This window comes from Camelus ferus, chromosome 21 (genome assembly GCF_009834535.1).
Source record: "Camelus ferus isolate YT-003-E chromosome 21, BCGSAC_Cfer_1.0, whole genome shotgun sequence".
Lineage (NCBI taxonomy): Eukaryota > Metazoa > Chordata > Mammalia > Artiodactyla > Camelidae > Camelus > Camelus ferus.
The window spans coordinates 24,673,373-24,690,206 of record NC_045716.1 but is presented as its reverse complement, the minus strand read 5'-3'; the positions used below and the strand labels follow the sequence as shown (position 1 = coordinate 24,690,206).

Sequence of the window (16,834 nt, the reverse complement as noted above, 5' to 3'; positions counted from 1 at the left end):
ACCAAGGCCTGGGGAAACTTGTGACCAGCCCTAGAGTCAGGGGGGGTTTGTATGGTGCTGGTTTTAGCAGATCCCTGGTCAAACCTTGATTCCTGAAGGAGGGTGAGCGGTGGGGAAGGTGGGGGCTCCCCCCTTACCCTCCACTTGGGCTCCCAAACCTGCCAAGCAGGTTGTTCCTTTTTCTGCAACAAGGGAAAGGAACGGGCAAAGGGAGGCCTGGGGGTCATAGAGAGGCCCAGAGGGGCTGGGACGGTGCCTTGAGTTGGCTTCTGTTCCCCTCCCTCCGGGGCAGCCAGTCACATCATGTCTGTGAGCAGCCAGAAGACGGGACCATCCCTGACTCAGGAGATCCTTAGCCACCTCGGCCTTGCCAACAAGGTAGGGGCTACTGGGATTGTAGGAATCTTTTGTTGTTGTTGTTGTTGTTGTTGTTTTAATTATTATAGCTACCCAGGGACAGTGGAAGGGCCAGGGAACAGGAAAGCAAGAGCCTGCCCTGAGGCTATGCCGAAGACCTGGCTGGGACACTGGGGGAGGGGTGTGGGCAGACAACTGGTACCCGCCTCCCACCTTGCTTTTACAGACTGCAGCTTGGGGCACCCTGGGCACCCTCAGGACCTTCCTGAGCTTCAGTGTGGACAAGGATGTGCAGAGGCTGCTGAGGGCCATTGCAGGCCGAGGTGAGCCCCTTTCCCTCTGCACTTGGGAATCTGCCTTTTCAAAGCCTGTCTGTAGACCCAGAAGGAGCCAGGAATGAGGAGCTGGCGATACTCAGTAGATGTTTGTGGAATGCCTTAATTCCTGTATGTCAAGTACCACGGTAGGTATGTCGTCCCCGTTCTCACAACGCCTCTGTGAGGCAAGACTTACTATTTCCATTTTACAGATGAGGAAACTGGGGCTCAGGGAGCTAATGAGGCTTGCTGCAAGATCACACAGCTCGTGGTGGCAGAGCTGGGACTCTGATTCAAGACTGTGATCCCAAAAAGCCACTTCTCCCACCACCCTAGGCCACCTTTACCTAAATTTGAGTCAGACTTGATGCCAGTCTTGGCATCTTATTTGCATCTTCTCTGAGAGCAAATGGAAGTGTGGGTGACACAGCCTTTCCTAGAACTTATCATTGCCTCTTCCGGGGGCTTCAGCTCCATGGAATAAGGGATCCTGACCCTGTGAAGACCCTACGTGGGCTGTGCCCAGCTCACAGCCCAGCACTCCTCTTGGTTCAGGTGTGGACCACAGTGCCATCGTGGACGTGCTCACCAACCGGAGCAGAGAGCAAAGGCAGCTCATCTCTCGAGCTTTCCAGGAACGCACCCAGCAGGTGAGACCACTCTGGCAGCCCCAGAGCAGTGGACTGGAAGCCTTGGACCACAGCAGTAGCAGCGGAGGCCAGCCCCTGCTCCCTGGCTAACCCTGGTGGAGCAGGGGGAAGCCTGGTGCTCAGGCCTGAGATGAAATCCATCAAATATCCCCAAACCTTCCCACACATCTGGGACCTGTTCCTCTGCCATGGGGACCATTTCTTGTAGGATCTGCTGAAGTCCCTGCAGGCTGCACTCTCCGGCAACCCTGAGAGGATTGTGGTGGCTCTGCTGCAGCCTGCAGCCCATTTCGATGCCTGGGAATTGAGGACAGCCTTGAAGGTACCAGGAGAAGAGGGTTACCAGGGTGCCTGGGCGCGAGGACATGGTTGAGGGAAGGAGAGGGTTGACTGCCTTGCCTTTGCCCGCTCCAGAGGAGCGGACATGGCAGAAGCCCCCTTTAAACAGCCTGTGCTGACCTGTAGGAAGAATAGTCAGCGTCTGCTCTCTGCTGTTCTAGTGGCATGGCCCAGTCTCAGAGTGCCCCCCTGCCAATTTCTTGTAGGACTCAGGTTCTCCTGAGGATGTGGCCGTGGAAATTCTTGCCACCCGAACCCCGCCCCAGCTAAAAGAGTGCCTGGCAGTCTACAAGCACAGTAAGAGCAGGGAGGGGGCTCAAAGAACTGGAGTGGGATCTGCAGGACAGGTCTCTCCTCTCCTGCACTCCCTGCAGGCCCTCTGGGAGCCTGTCTGGTTCTGTTCCCTTGGGGTCTCTCCTCCACCCACCCCTCTGCCAGGGAGAGAGTCAGATGTCATCATTAAAGAAAGAGAAGCAATGATTACCCATCTTAGTCCGGGGCTCCAGGGCGGACTCCAAGGTAATGATAATGTTGAGCCCTGTGACAGTCCCAAGGGCACCCATGTCATCTTCCCAGCCCCTTGCTGATTCTGCCATCACAGCACATCCCAGCTGAGTGGAGCCTTGCAGCAGCCAGGGGCAAAGGTGGGGCCTGCTCTCTAAGTCACAGGTGTCAGCTCTCAGACCCCTGGCTGCTGGCCCTGCTTGGCTGCCTCTTGCCTCACCTGCTGACTGGTAACCAGCTTCTTCTCATCCTCAGCCTGACACACCCCCTCTTGGTCTTGCTTTCCCCAGGTTTCCTTTGATGTCCAGTCTCAGCCAGTCTTCACCTTTCTCCTACCTCTCTCCCTTCTGGCTCCTGTTTTTCTCTTTTCCCTTCCTTTTCTCTCTTTCCCTCTCTTTCCCTTCTTCACTTTCCACCTGCCACATTACTCTTCCTTGCCTCCCAGGAGGGGGGGCCAGGCTCTGGCCATCCTGACTCAGAATACGGGTTTCCCTATCCTGTCTTCACTGTCTGACCACCACTCGAATAACAGATGCCTCCTGCCTCCTGCCTCCAGCAGGTCAGCACCTGGAGATGAGGCCACTCCACAGTGCGTGATCCCGCAGCACATGGATTACTCGCAGCTTAGGGATGTTTTCGGGGTGACCACAGGGGTGCTTCTGCCTTACATCCTGGGAACTAGGAACCATCAAACAGGGAATGGCAGGATTGACAGAGCACAGGCATTTGGCAGGCCCTGAAGTTGTCCTCATTGGGAAAAATCAGGAGGATTCAGAGAACTCCTGCCCTCACTCCAGATTTCCAGGTGGAGGCCAAGGAGGACATCAAATCTAAGACCAGTGGCTTCTTTCAGGATCTGCTCCTGGCCCTGGCCAAGGTGCGGAGGACTGGCCTGTGGGGGACAGGAGTTACCCCACCGGGGAAGGAGGTGGGCTAGAGTGGGGAGCATTGCATGGTATAGTGAACGGGAAAGGGCTTCGGGGGCGACCAGGGTTCGGTTTGTAGACCTGGAGATAAAGAGCTGCCCCTCAAAGAGCCTTCCTGAGAGAACTTCTCATCCTAGGGGGGCCGGGAGAGCTACTCAGGGGTCACTGACTATAACCTGACCGAACAGGGACGTCCAGGTGAGCAGGTGCTGGGGAGTTTGCACAGCCATGCACACGAGACACCATCCCCCAGAGCCAGTGACCCGTGTACCCACTTGTCCTGCAAAACGGTCCTTGCCTGGGGGTAGGAGTCCTCAGTGACATGAGTGGGGCATGGGGCATCGGGTAGTGTCACGACTGAAGGCTTTTCTCTCAGCTAGCCTCTGACTCCAGAACTCGCAGATTCTCCTTTCATGGGCATTTGGGTGGACTCTCCCTTGGGGATTATTGACTTCCTTGAGTGCCAGGATTTTCCCAAACTGGGGAATGAAGCTGTGAGGGCAGAGTCCTCTCACAGCTCTGTCCTTTAAAAAATAAAATCATAAATAGACAAATAAATACAGCTAATTTACAGGTTAAAATAAACTTTTCTGCCTTGATGGGTTCTGGGAACCCCATAACCATGGCCACCCCAGGCCCTAACCAGTGAACCTGATCTGCTCTGCCCTCCCAGGCGCTAATGTGGCCTGCAGGACGCAGCACCGAGAGCACGTGGGTCCTTGTCTTCACCCAGCGAAATCCTGAACACCTCATCCGAGGTATGCATGAGCCTTCCTGCCTTCCCAGCTTGCTTTTGGCTGAGGAAGGGCTGTCTTGCTCAGTGGTAGTGAACCCCGCCCCTTCCTTTATCTTTCTAACTCCTTCCCACGTGCACCACAGTGCTGGACCAGTACCAGCGGTACACGGGGCATGGGTTTGAGAAGACTGTCCGGGACCGTCTCCACGGAGCTGCCCAGGTGGCTCTGCTCAGCCTAGGTAAGGGCCTGCTCAGGACCTGGGGGGTAGGCATCTCTCACGGAATGGGAGCTCCCTCCCTCCATCTCGCCCTCTTTGCTTCCAGCCTCCGTGATCCGGAACACACCGCTGTACTTTGCTGATAAACTTCAGCAAGCGCTCCAGGTGAGAGGGAGACCCCTTTCCCCTTTGGAACAGAAATTGGGAGGAGACCCCTCCTGGGCAAGACCGAGGAGGTTTCACACTGCTGCTCACGTAGCAATCTCACATTACTTTGTAAACATGAGCAGCTGTCTTTTTCAGGTTTACAAACTGTCTTGTCAAGAGTAGGGGGTGCGCTCTGGTTAGAGCTGAGTTAGCTGACCCCAAGGGCACTTCAGTCAAAATTTTGACCAAATTAATGTCTGCGTGGCCAAATATAGATATGAATTTGTTCTGTATGACAGTGCCTTGTCCTGTTTCAGGTGTTGCCAAAATAATGATGGATGATGGTTAGCTAGAAAGGAGGACGAGAGAGTCACCGTTTCTCAGGGGGTCACTGTGTGCCAGGGCCTATGCTGAGCCCACTACACGTTTCAGTGAATCCTCATATCCACACTCCATCCTTGATTTTTAGATGAAAAAACTGAAGTACAGAGAGGTTAAGTACCTTGCCCAAGGCCACATAGCTATTAAATCATATAGCCTCCCTAAAACACACATAATGGTCCTATGGAACATTTCACTGCCCCGGGCCTGGTCTATACCGTAGGTGTTGGTCTACACCATAAGCCATGTCCTCAGTGCTCCAGGTCCACCTCTCTCCACACTGGGCAGACTTTGCTGTGTATTATCCAAACAAATGGGTGATCTTGGTTTGAATAATTTTATAAACAGAATCCAGTCATTCCGCTCATTGAGCTAGGTCTCCTATTAGTACAACTGTCCCCCAAAACCTATAAATAAAAAGCTCACCCCAAAATTTAAGGACATAAAAGTAGTTATCATTTTGGCAGATGGAATGGCTTTCTGTATACTGGTGGGGAAACCACCATGCCTTATTGACAGCTATTCAAGACAGTACATAGAAGCACTTACGTTACCATCCAGAAATTTCCATTTTGACAGTAGATTATTGTACTTATCCAATAAAGCCTGTACTGTTATAAGTGAATGCTAAGATTCACTTGAAAAGTTGTGGGTATCTAAATTCCTGTCAGAAAAACAAACTTGTATTCCAGCAGTAAATGATTATAATGTATTTGGCTTACAGGACTCAGACTCTTGGATATAAATACCAGGTTTATCTTAGAAGTAGGGGTCAAAAAACAATATAGACCTGTTTTTCTGAAAAATAATTTTTAAAAAGGAAAACTCGATCAAGACACTTCCATATTATGATTTTATGAGAGATAGGTGAAAACATAGGTTGTGATAAATATTTATTTAGAAAAATGAACATTTAGTGACGGCTGATTCAGGATAAAGTCAGACCAAATTGAACCATAAAGGGAATGTTCATTGTAAAGATGTGAGGGCAGTGTGAGATGCCAAGTACGTGCTCAAGTAACAGGACTGGAATTATATTTGATGTAGGTTTGTGCGGAGAGTGCCTGTGCACCCCTGGGGATACTCGGTTAATAAGTGACTCTTGCCCCAGTTCTACAACCGGGGAGTAACAAGAGTTGGAAGAAGAGAAGAACGGGTACTGGGGAGCACTCAGCAATCTGTATCACAAAAAAAACCGATGAGACAGGCAATTTAAAATACAGTAGCCATCAGGCCCACTGACAATTAGGTAATGAGTCCAAATAAAATACAGCATCCTGTTTTCACTTCATCACTCTCTTTTGCTTCTTCATGGGGGTTTATGGTCTGTGGGGATGCCGTAAGTGTGGGTTTCAGGCAGCTCTGGGAAGGGTCTCTTGAGTCAAGTGACTGAGGAAACTCTGAAAAAGAGGATATTAGGAAATAGTGACAGCACCAGTACCCAGCTAATGACACAAAGAGGATTTCTGCAAACAAAATATTTTATTTAGAAATCTCTCATGAGAACATTGTTTATTATAATCAATTATAGCTCATGGCTTGATGATGTCCTATACCTCTATTATTTCCAAACTGAACCCTCCGTTACCATCTTTAACCAAAAGGCAGGAGGCCTGGTGCAGGTATAAGTTATGCTGAATGTCAGGGGTCCAACCCGGAGAAACCGGTGTATCAGAACGAGAAGTCACTTGACCCTCTTCTTTCCTAGGACATTCACTAACTTGGAAGTTAAAAAGCAGTCTTCCTGGCTTTCATGCTGGAAGTCTTTAGGAAGCAAGTCTCCTCTAACCTCCCATCAGTACCTGCTTTCAAGTGAGGTTCTAAGCTAGTGGGAGGGCCAGGAAAGGCCTGGAAGGAATGAGAATTATTCCAGCTGCCCCCACAGCAACTGGTCCTTCCTGCCACATCATCCTCCATGAGAAAGGACAAAGATAACTTTGTCCCTAGACAACGTGCACTTCTCTTTTTCCTTGACTCTCGCCTCACCAGCCCTCCCTAGAATAATTCACCGTGCAGCCCAGTCCCCACTCTGTGAGAATGTTACTACCACGACCTCCCCATTCTGTTTTTCCCTCTATCAGGAAACTGAGCCCAATTACCAAGACCTGATGCGCATCCTTATTTCTCGAAGTGAGACTGATCTTCTGAGTATTAGAGCCGAGTTCAAAAAGAAATTTGGGAAGTCCCTCTACTCTTCCCTCCAGGTGAGACTTGGCTGGTTCTTACCCTGGAGCCTCAGAGCTTCACCCCTTACCTGCACCTGCGCACAGCTGAGCATATTCATGCCCTGGAGAACTCAGGAGTCTTTGGTTAATTTAGTGCTGGACTCCAGGCACCAAACAAGCTCTGGATCAGCATGGGGGAGGGGACGATACCCGAGCCGTGGTGCTGGTGGGTCTTTCTAACACTTTGACTTTCTTGTCCACAGGATGCAGTGAAAGGGGATTGCCGGTCAGCCCTACTGGCCCTGTGCAGGGCTGAAGACCTCTGAGACCTCTCTGCCCCCATCCCCACATGACGTTCAAGGATCTGAGATTCCCATGTCTGGCTGAGCCTGCAAGAGACCACCTGGGCCTCCAAATAAGATAACCCCTCACTGAGCATCACATGCTCCAGCTTCTTGTTGAGGCTGGAACTCAAGGTTCTTTTAAATCCCTTAATTTCCCTCATTTCAAAGTGCTGTCTGCCCCTGGGTCCCCTCGCTCTATCCTGGGTGTGGAGTAATGGGCTCTCTCTGATGGTTTCTGCTCTACCCATCCCTCCCGTACTCTGGCCAGAACATCTCACTGATACCTGAATTCTTTTGGCAAACTTCACTGTTGTTTGTGTTCCCTGATTGAAGTTTGGGTGGAACAGGACATGGGCTGGGAGGAGGCCCTGAAATTGGAGGTGCCTTTGATGTGCCATTATCAACAACCACCCCCTCCTCGATGTCTCCCCTCACCCCCATTATTCTCTCTTCCTCAGGAAACTTCAGGCAAAATAACTGAGGAACCAGAACGAGGTCAGAAATGGTTAGAGGTAGCAAAAGACCATCTGTATGACGGGAGACGTAGGCAGAGGACCAATCTACCCATCACCTGCCTGGGAAGACTGGGGTTAGCAGGGAGAATAACCCGAAATTCATCTGTCCAAAGCAAGGACCTGGAAACCCACCTCCCAAATTAAAGTACTATTTCTCAAAGAAGACCTATTAAAAACAGAAACAAAAACAAAACAAAAAAGGAAAATGCAGGCTTTGGCTCCCCCTGCTGGCCCTATTAAAAATGACAGGACCAACCCTCAGGCCTCTACTCTCCCCTACCCTGCCTTTTGCATTCCTCAATTGGGTCAAATACGTAACCCCATAGCTGCAGGGTAAGGCAAACAACAGCTCTCCAGAAAGAAGTTTTATTTCCAAACCCCTAGGAAGGCATTACAAATAGTGGCTATAGAAACCGAAACCAAACCCTGAAACAAATGGATACGGAGGGGCCTGCAGGATGGCCAGGAGGACTCCGCCAGTCAGGGGTAGGTAGTAAGGAAGATGCATTCCAGACAAGGACCTCACCCTGGAGCCTGAGTCTGTGTATTAATGTGACTATTCTGGGGAAAGGGAGTTGGGAATCAGAAATCCTCACCCCATCAACCCCACTGTTGCCCTGGAGGGCTGGGAGGAGGAGGGGGCAGCACTTGAGGGCAAGGACGTCACAAGTCTGACCTTGGCATTTACTGCCTGCTTTGATCCCCAACAGTCCATAAATAAGTTACCCTGAATATCTCAAGTTGAGCTGGGGGAGCAAGCCACAGAGCCCCAGCCTCCGGACGTAGAGGCTAGGCAGCCTGGCGCTGACGGCGCTACAGGAGGACACAGTCGGACTCTTGCTTCGGTCTTTGCCGACGCTCGGCGGCTGGGCGTCCAGATGTGGCTCCTCGCCCCTGGATCAGATTTAACAACTGGTCATCCCTCAACCATGGAAGAGCACACGGACAGAGATTCTAGGTGGAAGCAGGGTCAGGATTGGGAAGGGCAGTGCAGGGAGAAAGACAGGAAGGGGCCCAGGGGAGAGGGACCCAGGGGAGAGGGACAGACAGGAGAAGGGCCCCTGCCCTGAGGAACACTCTGCGGGGACGTTGGCAGGAATAAGTGTCTGGACCAGGCGAAGCAGGCGCAGCTCACGGGAGATGCGGGAACGCTGGAGGGGCAGCGCTGAGGGCAGGGCGCAGCAGGCTCACCTGCGGCGGCAACGGGGCCCGTGCCGGTGCGGGCTGGACCGCTTGGTGCTGTTGGTACTCCTCTTGCTGAAGCTGCTGGGCCAGTTCCAAGTCACTAAGACCTAACGTGCCCTGCGGCTGCTGCTGCTGCTGCAGGGACAAGGCGATCAGGTAGTCCTGGAGGGAGGGGAAAGGACAAGAGTCGGTGGAGGCACTGGCTGGGCAGGGGGATACCCAGGCTAGGTTTAGGTTTCCAAACCAGCTGTTTCTCTTCCTTCAAATTCCCTAGCTCCTTCTCCTCCAGAGCAAAACTCACAGCCAAGTGTATTACCTGTGGTGTCAGAGAATACACACCAAGTGCAGAGACGTTCCAAAGGTAACAGAGAGGAGAAGGCCGAGTGTGTCATATGTTACAGCCTCTAGATGATAAGATGCAGGCAGCTGGCCTGTGGCAAAGAGCTCTCTGAGGCAAATGTGCCCTCTGCACCCTTCCCAGAGGCCCCACGCACCTGGTCCACCTGCCGCTGCTTCTCTGGGGAGCCGCTCGCACTTTCTGCGCCAGGCCCCTTGCCCAGGGAATGACTCAGGTGGAAGTCAGAGTCACAAAAGCAGCTGTCTCCGTCCACGTTGTGCAGGCTCTCCCACACCACCTGCTCCTCCTGTAGAAAGCCCTGGTCAGTGACCAGTAGGTATAAGTGACTCTGCAAAGAAGAGGACAAAGTTAATTGGTCAGACAGATGACACGGAGGCAGCTGATGGCCAGAAATCATCTGAGATGCTCAGAAACTATTTGAATCAATCGGCGTGCCAACTGGAATATGTGAGCAAAGTGGATCTTTTATAAAAATGTGTGGCTGTGGGAAGAAGGCAGGGCTGTCTGAGGGCACGGCCACCTGGGTGTGTGGACGGCGGTCACTGTGGCCAAGCATGGAGTCCTCGGGGCTGGGTCCCACCCAAGACGCTGCTGCCTACCCTACCTCCCCTGGTCCTCTGGGCTCACCTGATGGCTATGAGGGTAAATCCTTCTACTCAGCTCAAGAGCTCAGACAATTTCTAACTTTGGAAAACTGCAGTATTGTTCAAAAACTCCACTGCCACTTCCTGGGAGAGGATTTTTCCTTTCCTGTCCCATTGACAGCAGGCTGACTCCTCAGGGCTCACTCTGGCCAGGGAGGGGTTAGCAGGACTGATGTGTGTCATTTCCGGGCAGAAGCCCTAAAAGCAAGGGCCTGGTGTCCCTCTGTCTCTTTCAACTCCTCTATTGCAGATAATGGCTGTCTTGTCAGCCTGGGTCCCAGAGTGATGATGTGGGACAGAGCTGCAGCCAGTCGGCAGTAGACAGGCAACATGAGTGAAAAACAAATCTTCGTGTGGTAAACCACAGAGATTTTAGGGGTCATTTGTCACCACAGCTTAATCTACCCTATCCTGATGGAAACACTGACCCGGAAGAAGAAGGCAGGAGGGAATGACAGCCCTGCAACCCCCACGCCTCCAAACCCTCATCACCTTGTGCTTAGTCATTGTGCTAAAGTGGTTGTTCCGGAAAAAGACGCTAAGTTCGCCCTCCTTGGCAGCCGCCGTCAGCTCACACAGACCATGGTAGGTCAGCTGTGCGGCCGTGGTCTCCAGGAACTGCTCTGCAATCAGGCCTGGCAGCAGGGCACAAGAAGGGGGAAGGGGGGGGGCTTAAAATCCAAAGTCCACAGTAGGAAGGACCATCCAGAGAGCCCCCACCAAAGCGCAAGGGGTCAGTTCCACTTTGTGAGATCCCTTCCCTGAAGCCTGTACTCATTCATTCAGCAGATGCTAACTGAGCAGCTATTTTGCCGCCAGGCACCGTGTGAGGGACTGGGTGATAAAACGATGAACTAAGCAGGCAACCCCCTAAACTCACTCTCATGGAGCTTCCATTCCAGTGTGAAGTGGTGGGGGAGACAGTAAACGCTAAACCGAAGGGGCCATCATTCCCTCCACCGAAGACCCACAGAAGAGAAGGGAGGGATGGCACCTTCTGTCACCAGGCTGGTGTCGCTGGAGTGTTTGCAGGTGATGATCTTCTCCACCAGCTGGTTGTAGCTCAGTTTCCCAACTGCGCTCACAGCCTCAGGACTCTGCAGGGGCAGTGGGGTGGTGGTGAGATCTTTTTTAGGAAGGAAATGAACCAAGTCCACAGGCACTGCAACCCTATGACCAAAGCTTCCTGAAACTTTCGACGTCGAAAAGAACTGACCTATTTGCCTGTGGTTTGCTTGCATTTGAATGTTTCTCCCACAAAAAAAGGTGAAAATTAAAGGAATTCTGCAGTGGACCCACCTTTTAAACCTTAATCCCCTCCCAAGGCAATCTACTCCCTGCCTCCCTCACCCCCAGCCCATAAAATTTTGTTTCTTTCTCAACTTGAGCTGGTTAAGAGTCTCATTTGGGCTCTCTCACTCTCACCTGTGGATCAACAAGCCAGCCATGGTACAGAGGTATGCCTAGTAGGTCAAAGATACTGCACTCGGGTGTGTACTCAAAATCAGAGACGCCTGTGAACCGCACATTGACATCCAGCCCTGTGGCCAGCTTAGGCAGCACTGTCATTGCATCGTCCACATTCTGGGATAGAAAACGATGGATAGAGCAAATCAACACGTCGTACATCTTAAGCTTACACAGTGTTATATGTCAATTATATGGCAATAAAGCTGGGAAAAAAGAAAATGATGGCTATTCTAGCCTCTCTGCCCCCCACCCCACGCCACTCTCACCTCCAGAAAAGAAATCTAACCTTGTTGCTTTTCTTCCCCGGTTCCCTCACGAGCCACTTCATTCCTCCCTTGCATCAACCCTTCTTTATTTTATGTAAATAGACATACTGTCTAGGACAGAGGTACACCCTCCCCCTCCTGCAGAAAGAAATCACAGTTCAAGGAACCCTCTCGAGAAGCGTCAGAAAGGCCTCTCTAACAGCCCGCCTGTCCCCTTATAAACCTACAACCACTACGTCCACAGACCTTTCACCTCACCTGCTGGAAATTAAGCTGAAGTCCCTCTGACTTCTCCTGGGGTTTGATGGACAGAAGGCAGTCTCCTGCAAGACAGGAATCCTTATCAACTTACCCCACCAACTGTCCCAAAAGCTGCTTCCTCTTCTCCTGGAGAGCAGGGATGTCACAGAACCACAGATTTTCAGAGCTACAAAGGGCCTTAGAATCTAACACAGACCTTTCATTTCTCTGAGGAAGAAACAGGCTCACAAAGGTGAAGGGCCCACCCAAGGTCACACGTGAAAGCCAAGGGCAGAACTGGGGTTACGACTCAGGACTCCTGACACCTTCACTTTTGCTTTTCATCTCCCAGCCCTGCAGAGAAGCCCCGTAGACCTTTACCTTCCCTGACACAAAAGAGCCCCGAACGGGGGGGTTCCCTCAATATTCTGGATTTCTGGCTGAGTGGATAGCACTGGAACCTTTTGGGTAAGTCCTCTTCAAGGCCCAGTCACTCACCAAGATGGGCCATGAGCTCATCTGATGTGATCACTTCCTTCTGAGGTGGCAGCTTCACCTGGGGGCAAGGAGTGATCAAAGTCAGCCAGGCGTGTGCTTTCCTTCACGCAGCACTGAAGGAGGAAACCTCAGAAAGGCAGGGGTGGGGGAGGGGGGCTGTCCAGCAGTGGGGGGTGGGGGTGGGGAAAAGGCCTTGGCAACTGGAACAAAGGACTGAATGTGAGATACTGCAAGGCATTCCCATTTGCTAGAGAGTAGAAGACACAGGAGCAGGACAGATAATTGTTTTGTTTTTACGAATATCTTATCTCATTTGTTCAAGCTGGAAGAGTAGGAAGGATAATCTGGAAAGTTTTGACAGGTTTGAGAAAATCAGAATGAGCAACATTTTCTGAGCCCCCCTTCCAAATTCTCTCTCACCTTCCACTGAAGAAGGAGGATGTTCATGATGGCGAGGAGAGGGCACGGGCCGTTAGCGCTCTGGGTGATGATGGGTGTCCGTTCTCCCTTCCAGGGGATCCACTTTACACAGTAGAAGTCTAGCTCAGGCTGTCGGGCTCTGGGGGACTGGGGGAGCTCCTGCGGCCTGGAGCAGGCCCCCACCGTCTCTGCCTCGGGCTGCGTCCCCTGAGCTGGCCCCGGTTGGCTTGAGCTAGCGTCAGGTGAGAGGGGCTTGAGGTTATCCTGGCCCTGGGCCAGCGGCGAACTTTGCTCGGCCAGCTCCCGTTCTCCAGCTGCCCCATCAGCATCTTTGGCATCCCTGTCCTGAGGGTGCTCCTCTGCTTCTGACGGGACCTCGTGGTTCTCTGGGCTGACTGCGTCTGCAGTGCTGTCTTTAGTAGAGGCTGGATGCTCAGGCTGATGGTCTTCCATGGTCAGTGGGGGGGGGGGGCAGCTGAGGGGTCCCAGCGGGCTTTACTGTCCTCAGGGACTGACCTAATCCAGGCTCGATATGTGAAAGAGAGAATGATCCAATAAGAAGGAAGTCATCAGGCCGGAAAGCAACTAGACCCAGAAAAGTCTTGGAAAACCGGTGTAGCGTGGAAGGCGTGGCTAGTGTCTGTTCAGTCCCTCTGGGCTCTGGGCAGTACAGCTCTCGGGTAAACAGAAAGGGCCCGGGCTGAGCTCTTTCACCCCTAACTTGCCGTGACCAGGTGGGACCAGCGCACGTGCAGGGCTTCCAGGCTCGGGAGGGATGGTTCCAGCGGGAGTGAAGACACTGGGTGGAGTCAGCTTCCCTGAAAGAGTAAGGACAAGGAAAGGAGGAAAGGCAGAGAGAAAGGAAGAGCAAAAGGAGAAAGAAGGAAAAGAGATGGAGGAAGAAATGTTACAACTAAACTAATGGTTACTAAGAGCACGCTCTTTAGCTCATCCTGTGGTTGGCCCACCGCAGCCAGGACAAGAGTCATTCCTCTGTCCTAGCCTAGCCCCACCCCTTGGCTGTTCAGGGCTTGTACCTTTAGGGCTACCTTCTCTCTGCCTCACCCCAAGGGCAAAACGATGAACACCCATAGAGCGTTTGGGGTGAAGAATGAAACTGCAGAGAGCCAATATTATGACCCTAGAGGAGAAATACCAGTGAGAAAGCAGTCTTTCTCCACCAAGAACTCCACTGAACTTTACACAATCCCAAACCACAACAGAAAGATCCTAGGAGGGGCTTCCTGTAGGCTAGAGAGGGGAAGTGTGCGCCCTGGGGATCTGAATCATAGATTGGTTCCGATAAGTAACTTCAGATTAGAGGCACCAAAACCATCCCCGCCCCAAACTCTTCCAGGAAGCTTCCTTAGACAGCTGGAGCTGGGATAGCAACTTCTCCTCAGTTCCTCTTTGCTCCAAAAACTACCCAACCCAGAGATACCCTCTTGCCCACTACATGAAATATGAAAATGCTGATTAAAAAAAAAAAAACTTTTTTGAGGGAGGAGGTAATTAGGTTTGTTTATTTATTTATTTTAATGGAGGTACTGGGGATTGAACCCAGGACCTTGTGCATGCTAAGCATGCGCTCTACCACTGAGCTATACCCTCCTCCACCCTGATTATTGATTTATGTAAAAAAGTGCTCCCTCTACTGTTGTGGCCAGTCAGTAGGTAAGCCAGTGACACGTGGGTTGGTAAAGGAATCTACCAGAGATTAAGTATGGGAGTGGAAAGGAGTTTATTAGGGAACACTGCCATAGACCACAGTGGGCCACACAGATGAGAGGTGCCTGCTGAGCCCCGAGGGCCGGCTGTTGGGGGGTTTTATAAGGTCGGGTGGCAGGATGCCTGATCGGCTTGCAGCCAAGTCTGATTGATTGTAGGTGAGGTAAGAGGTTTAGGGTCTGCGAAAGGCTGTGGGGTTTATGACTCTGATAAGGTGGACTGAAGCAAGCTGGCCTGAGCTGTTGCGAGATTAGGCATTACCTAGGGTTATTAGTTTGCTAGGGGAAACAGGCCCAGTAAAGAATGTACTTTATCTGTTGACAGAGGGCAGGCAGACACCTGAGAGCCCAGGAGTGGGGGTCATTTGACTTTGAAGGACGTCAGTTGGCCCAGCATCTTTGTTCATCTACCTGTGTGTATGTTCTTCCTGTGTATTCCTACCTAGGTCATTTAAGATGTCAACACTGGACCTGTTTAACCTGCTCTCTGTCAGCACTAAGCGTAGATAGACATTTTATTAACACCATGGGCTGTTAAAGATATAAAGCCACAAACCCCCCTGAAAAACATCTCCCTGCAACCTCCTTGCTCCCCTCTCCACCTTGCTCCCCTCTCCCCCTTACTCAGGGTGAGAAAAGGGGAGAAATGAAACTTGTTAGAAATCATTTCTCTCGCTTCCTCTTAACCTGAGACTATGCGTCCTCTTGCAATCCAGCAGGAATTTAGGGCTAGGTAAAGCCTGTGGATGAAGTTGAGAAACACAGAAGCCACCGAAATAAGCCTAGTCACTCAAATCGATCATCCTCCTGATTCAAATATAATTTATGCTAGCTGCATCTCATTTACATGTTGTTAATTTAGAATTAGTGTTAATTTCAAAAAGAAAAGAAAGAAAGAAAGAAAGAAACAGAATCAAAGCAGCAAAAATTGCCTGTAGGCCTTACAGGTTTTTTTTTTTTCTCTCTCTCCTTTTTCCCCTCCCTTCCCAAATTACACTTAGAATGAGCCTGGGGTGGGAGGATATAGCTCAGTAGTGTGCTTGCTTAGCGTGCACGAGGTTCTGGGTTCAATCCCCAGTACCGCCATTAAATGAATAAATAAATAAAAATAAACCTAATTGCCTCCCCCTACCAAAAAATAAAAATGAAAAAATAAAAAAGAATGAGCTTCAGAAGCAGAAACCAGCACCTGGGAAAATTTTTTAAAAGCTTAGAGAAAAGCAGGGCTTATTTCTTATCTTTTCTGTCAATGCCAGAAATGATCAGTAATTAAGTGGGGGCTGGGCAGCTAGCTGGCTGGAGGGCTGAGCCAAGAGAGGCTGGACACAGGAGAGAGCTGGGCCTCAGACACTGGGCAAAGCTAAGGGGCTAAGGCTTCAGGAGAGGGGCAGGAGGCGCGGTGGAGGGCTCCCCCTCTACAAGGCGCTCACCAGATGGGGGTGCATGGAGGATCAGAGCAGGGGAGGGTGAAGGGAGTGTCCTAGTCAAACAAATCAGGATTTCATTCTTTTCCTCTTTTCTTAACTCAAGTTCTACATTTTCTCTCCGGCTGGAATTATCCTCTGGGGATGAGTGAGGGGGTTAAAACAGCCCCGGCCCCCTCCCCAGCCAGTGGCAGTAAATCGCCAGAAGTTGGAAGAAGCGTATAAAACAGGTATGTAGCTTTAATGAGACGTCCCCTCCCGGCCCTTCTCCCCAGGAACTTTACTCTCCCCTCAAGTGCTTTGCTGTCCCACCTTAATCTCCTTCTCAGTCAGACCCAAGTCTGCTGTCTACTGGCCAGCAAGGGAGAGGGGGAAGGTGTCATTAAAAAGAGGAAATGTAGGGACCAAGCAGCACCTCCTTTACATTTTCCTCCTGCCTTAGTTCCCCTCGAAGTCCAGACTTGTAGAGACCCAAGGTGGAAGGACAAGTCCGTGTCACCACCCCAGAGCTGGAGAGGAAGGGGAGAACTGGGGGTTAGGAGAAGAGGTGAAGGAAATGGTTAAAACAGTTTTTACCTTAAAGAAGTGGGTGCTGTTCCAGGACTTAGAAGGAGGGTTCAACTCTGGCCATACGATGGGGGAGGAGGGTACAGTGAGGGGCGCCGCCACAGTCGCAGCTGCCTCCCAGCTGTCAACACCAGAGCTTATACGGGTTTATGAGCGGCGGTCCTGGCTGGATCGTGGCCACTTCCGGACTCACGCCCATGACCCGGGCACTGGAGGAAGGTGGAGGCGGGCAGGGGTGCTGCCAGGTGCTACCCGGTGGCTCAGAATGTCTTCAGGATTTCTGAGTCGCCGAGTCTAGGGCGTGCGCTCCAGGCCCTGTCCATAAGCTGGTTTTCAAAGGAAGTTTGTGGTTTTTCTTTTTTCTTCTTTCTCTCTCTCTCTCTTTTTCCCATCGGGACAAAGAAAAATCAGTCAAGGACAAGCTTCCTGGAGGAGG

At 51.4% G+C, this 16,834-nt stretch overlaps 2 protein-coding genes across 12 annotated transcripts in view; one reads left to right on the top strand and one right to left on the bottom strand.

Annotated features, from left to right (window-relative positions):
• The window catches only part of ANXA9 (annexin A9), a 13,583-nt gene extending 5,904 nt beyond the window's left edge, over positions 1 to 7,679 (top strand). For 6 of the 10 annotated variants that reach the window (XM_032464332.1, XM_032464333.1, XM_032464331.1 and 3 more), the window contains 12 exons: positions 293 to 378; positions 584 to 680; positions 1,230 to 1,324; positions 1,533 to 1,646; positions 1,870 to 1,960; positions 2,965 to 3,044; positions 3,283 to 3,291; positions 3,767 to 3,851; positions 3,973 to 4,068; positions 4,154 to 4,212; positions 6,657 to 6,779; positions 7,004 to 7,391. In XM_032464332.1, coding sequence (XP_032320223.1) covers positions 304 to 378; positions 584 to 680; positions 1,230 to 1,324; positions 1,533 to 1,646; positions 1,870 to 1,960; positions 2,965 to 3,044; positions 3,283 to 3,291; positions 3,767 to 3,851; positions 3,973 to 4,068; positions 4,154 to 4,212; positions 6,657 to 6,779; positions 7,004 to 7,066 — 987 coding nt within the window. In that variant the 5' untranslated portion in view covers positions 293 to 303 and the 3' untranslated portion in view covers positions 7,067 to 7,391. Of the gene's footprint in view, positions 1 to 281; positions 379 to 583; positions 681 to 1,229; positions 1,325 to 1,532; positions 1,647 to 1,869; positions 1,961 to 2,964; positions 3,045 to 3,282; positions 3,292 to 3,766; positions 3,852 to 3,972; positions 4,069 to 4,153; positions 4,213 to 6,656; positions 6,780 to 7,003; positions 7,392 to 7,542 lie in introns of those variants that run through there. The other 4 variants (XM_032464338.1, XM_032464336.1, XR_004314038.1 and 1 more) reach the window with 3 other exon arrangements.
• On the bottom strand, positions 5,880 to 16,728 carry MINDY1 (MINDY lysine 48 deubiquitinase 1). 2 transcript variants are annotated; one of them, XR_001366276.2, is made up of 11 exons: positions 16,408 to 16,628; positions 12,681 to 13,498; positions 12,261 to 12,318; positions 11,781 to 11,845; positions 11,212 to 11,370; positions 10,781 to 10,883; positions 10,279 to 10,421; positions 9,279 to 9,470; positions 8,791 to 8,946; positions 8,326 to 8,493; positions 5,880 to 5,975 (listed from the first exon to the last, which is right to left on the bottom strand). XR_001366276.2 is itself a non-coding variant. In XM_014560792.2 (10 exons), the coding sequence occupies exons 2-10, from the start codon at positions 13,131 to 13,133 to the stop codon at positions 8,413 to 8,415; spliced, it is 1,410 nt and encodes a 469-aa protein (XP_014416278.2). In that variant the 5' UTR covers positions 13,134 to 13,498; positions 16,408 to 16,728; the 3' UTR covers positions 7,950 to 8,412. The 2 variants fall into 2 exon arrangements, 1 of the variants encoding a protein (XP_014416278.2); XM_014560792.2 differs by lacking the exon at positions 5,880 to 5,975 and having other exon boundaries at positions 7,950 to 8,493; positions 16,408 to 16,728.
• Positions 16,729 to 16,834: the final 106 nt, after the last annotated feature.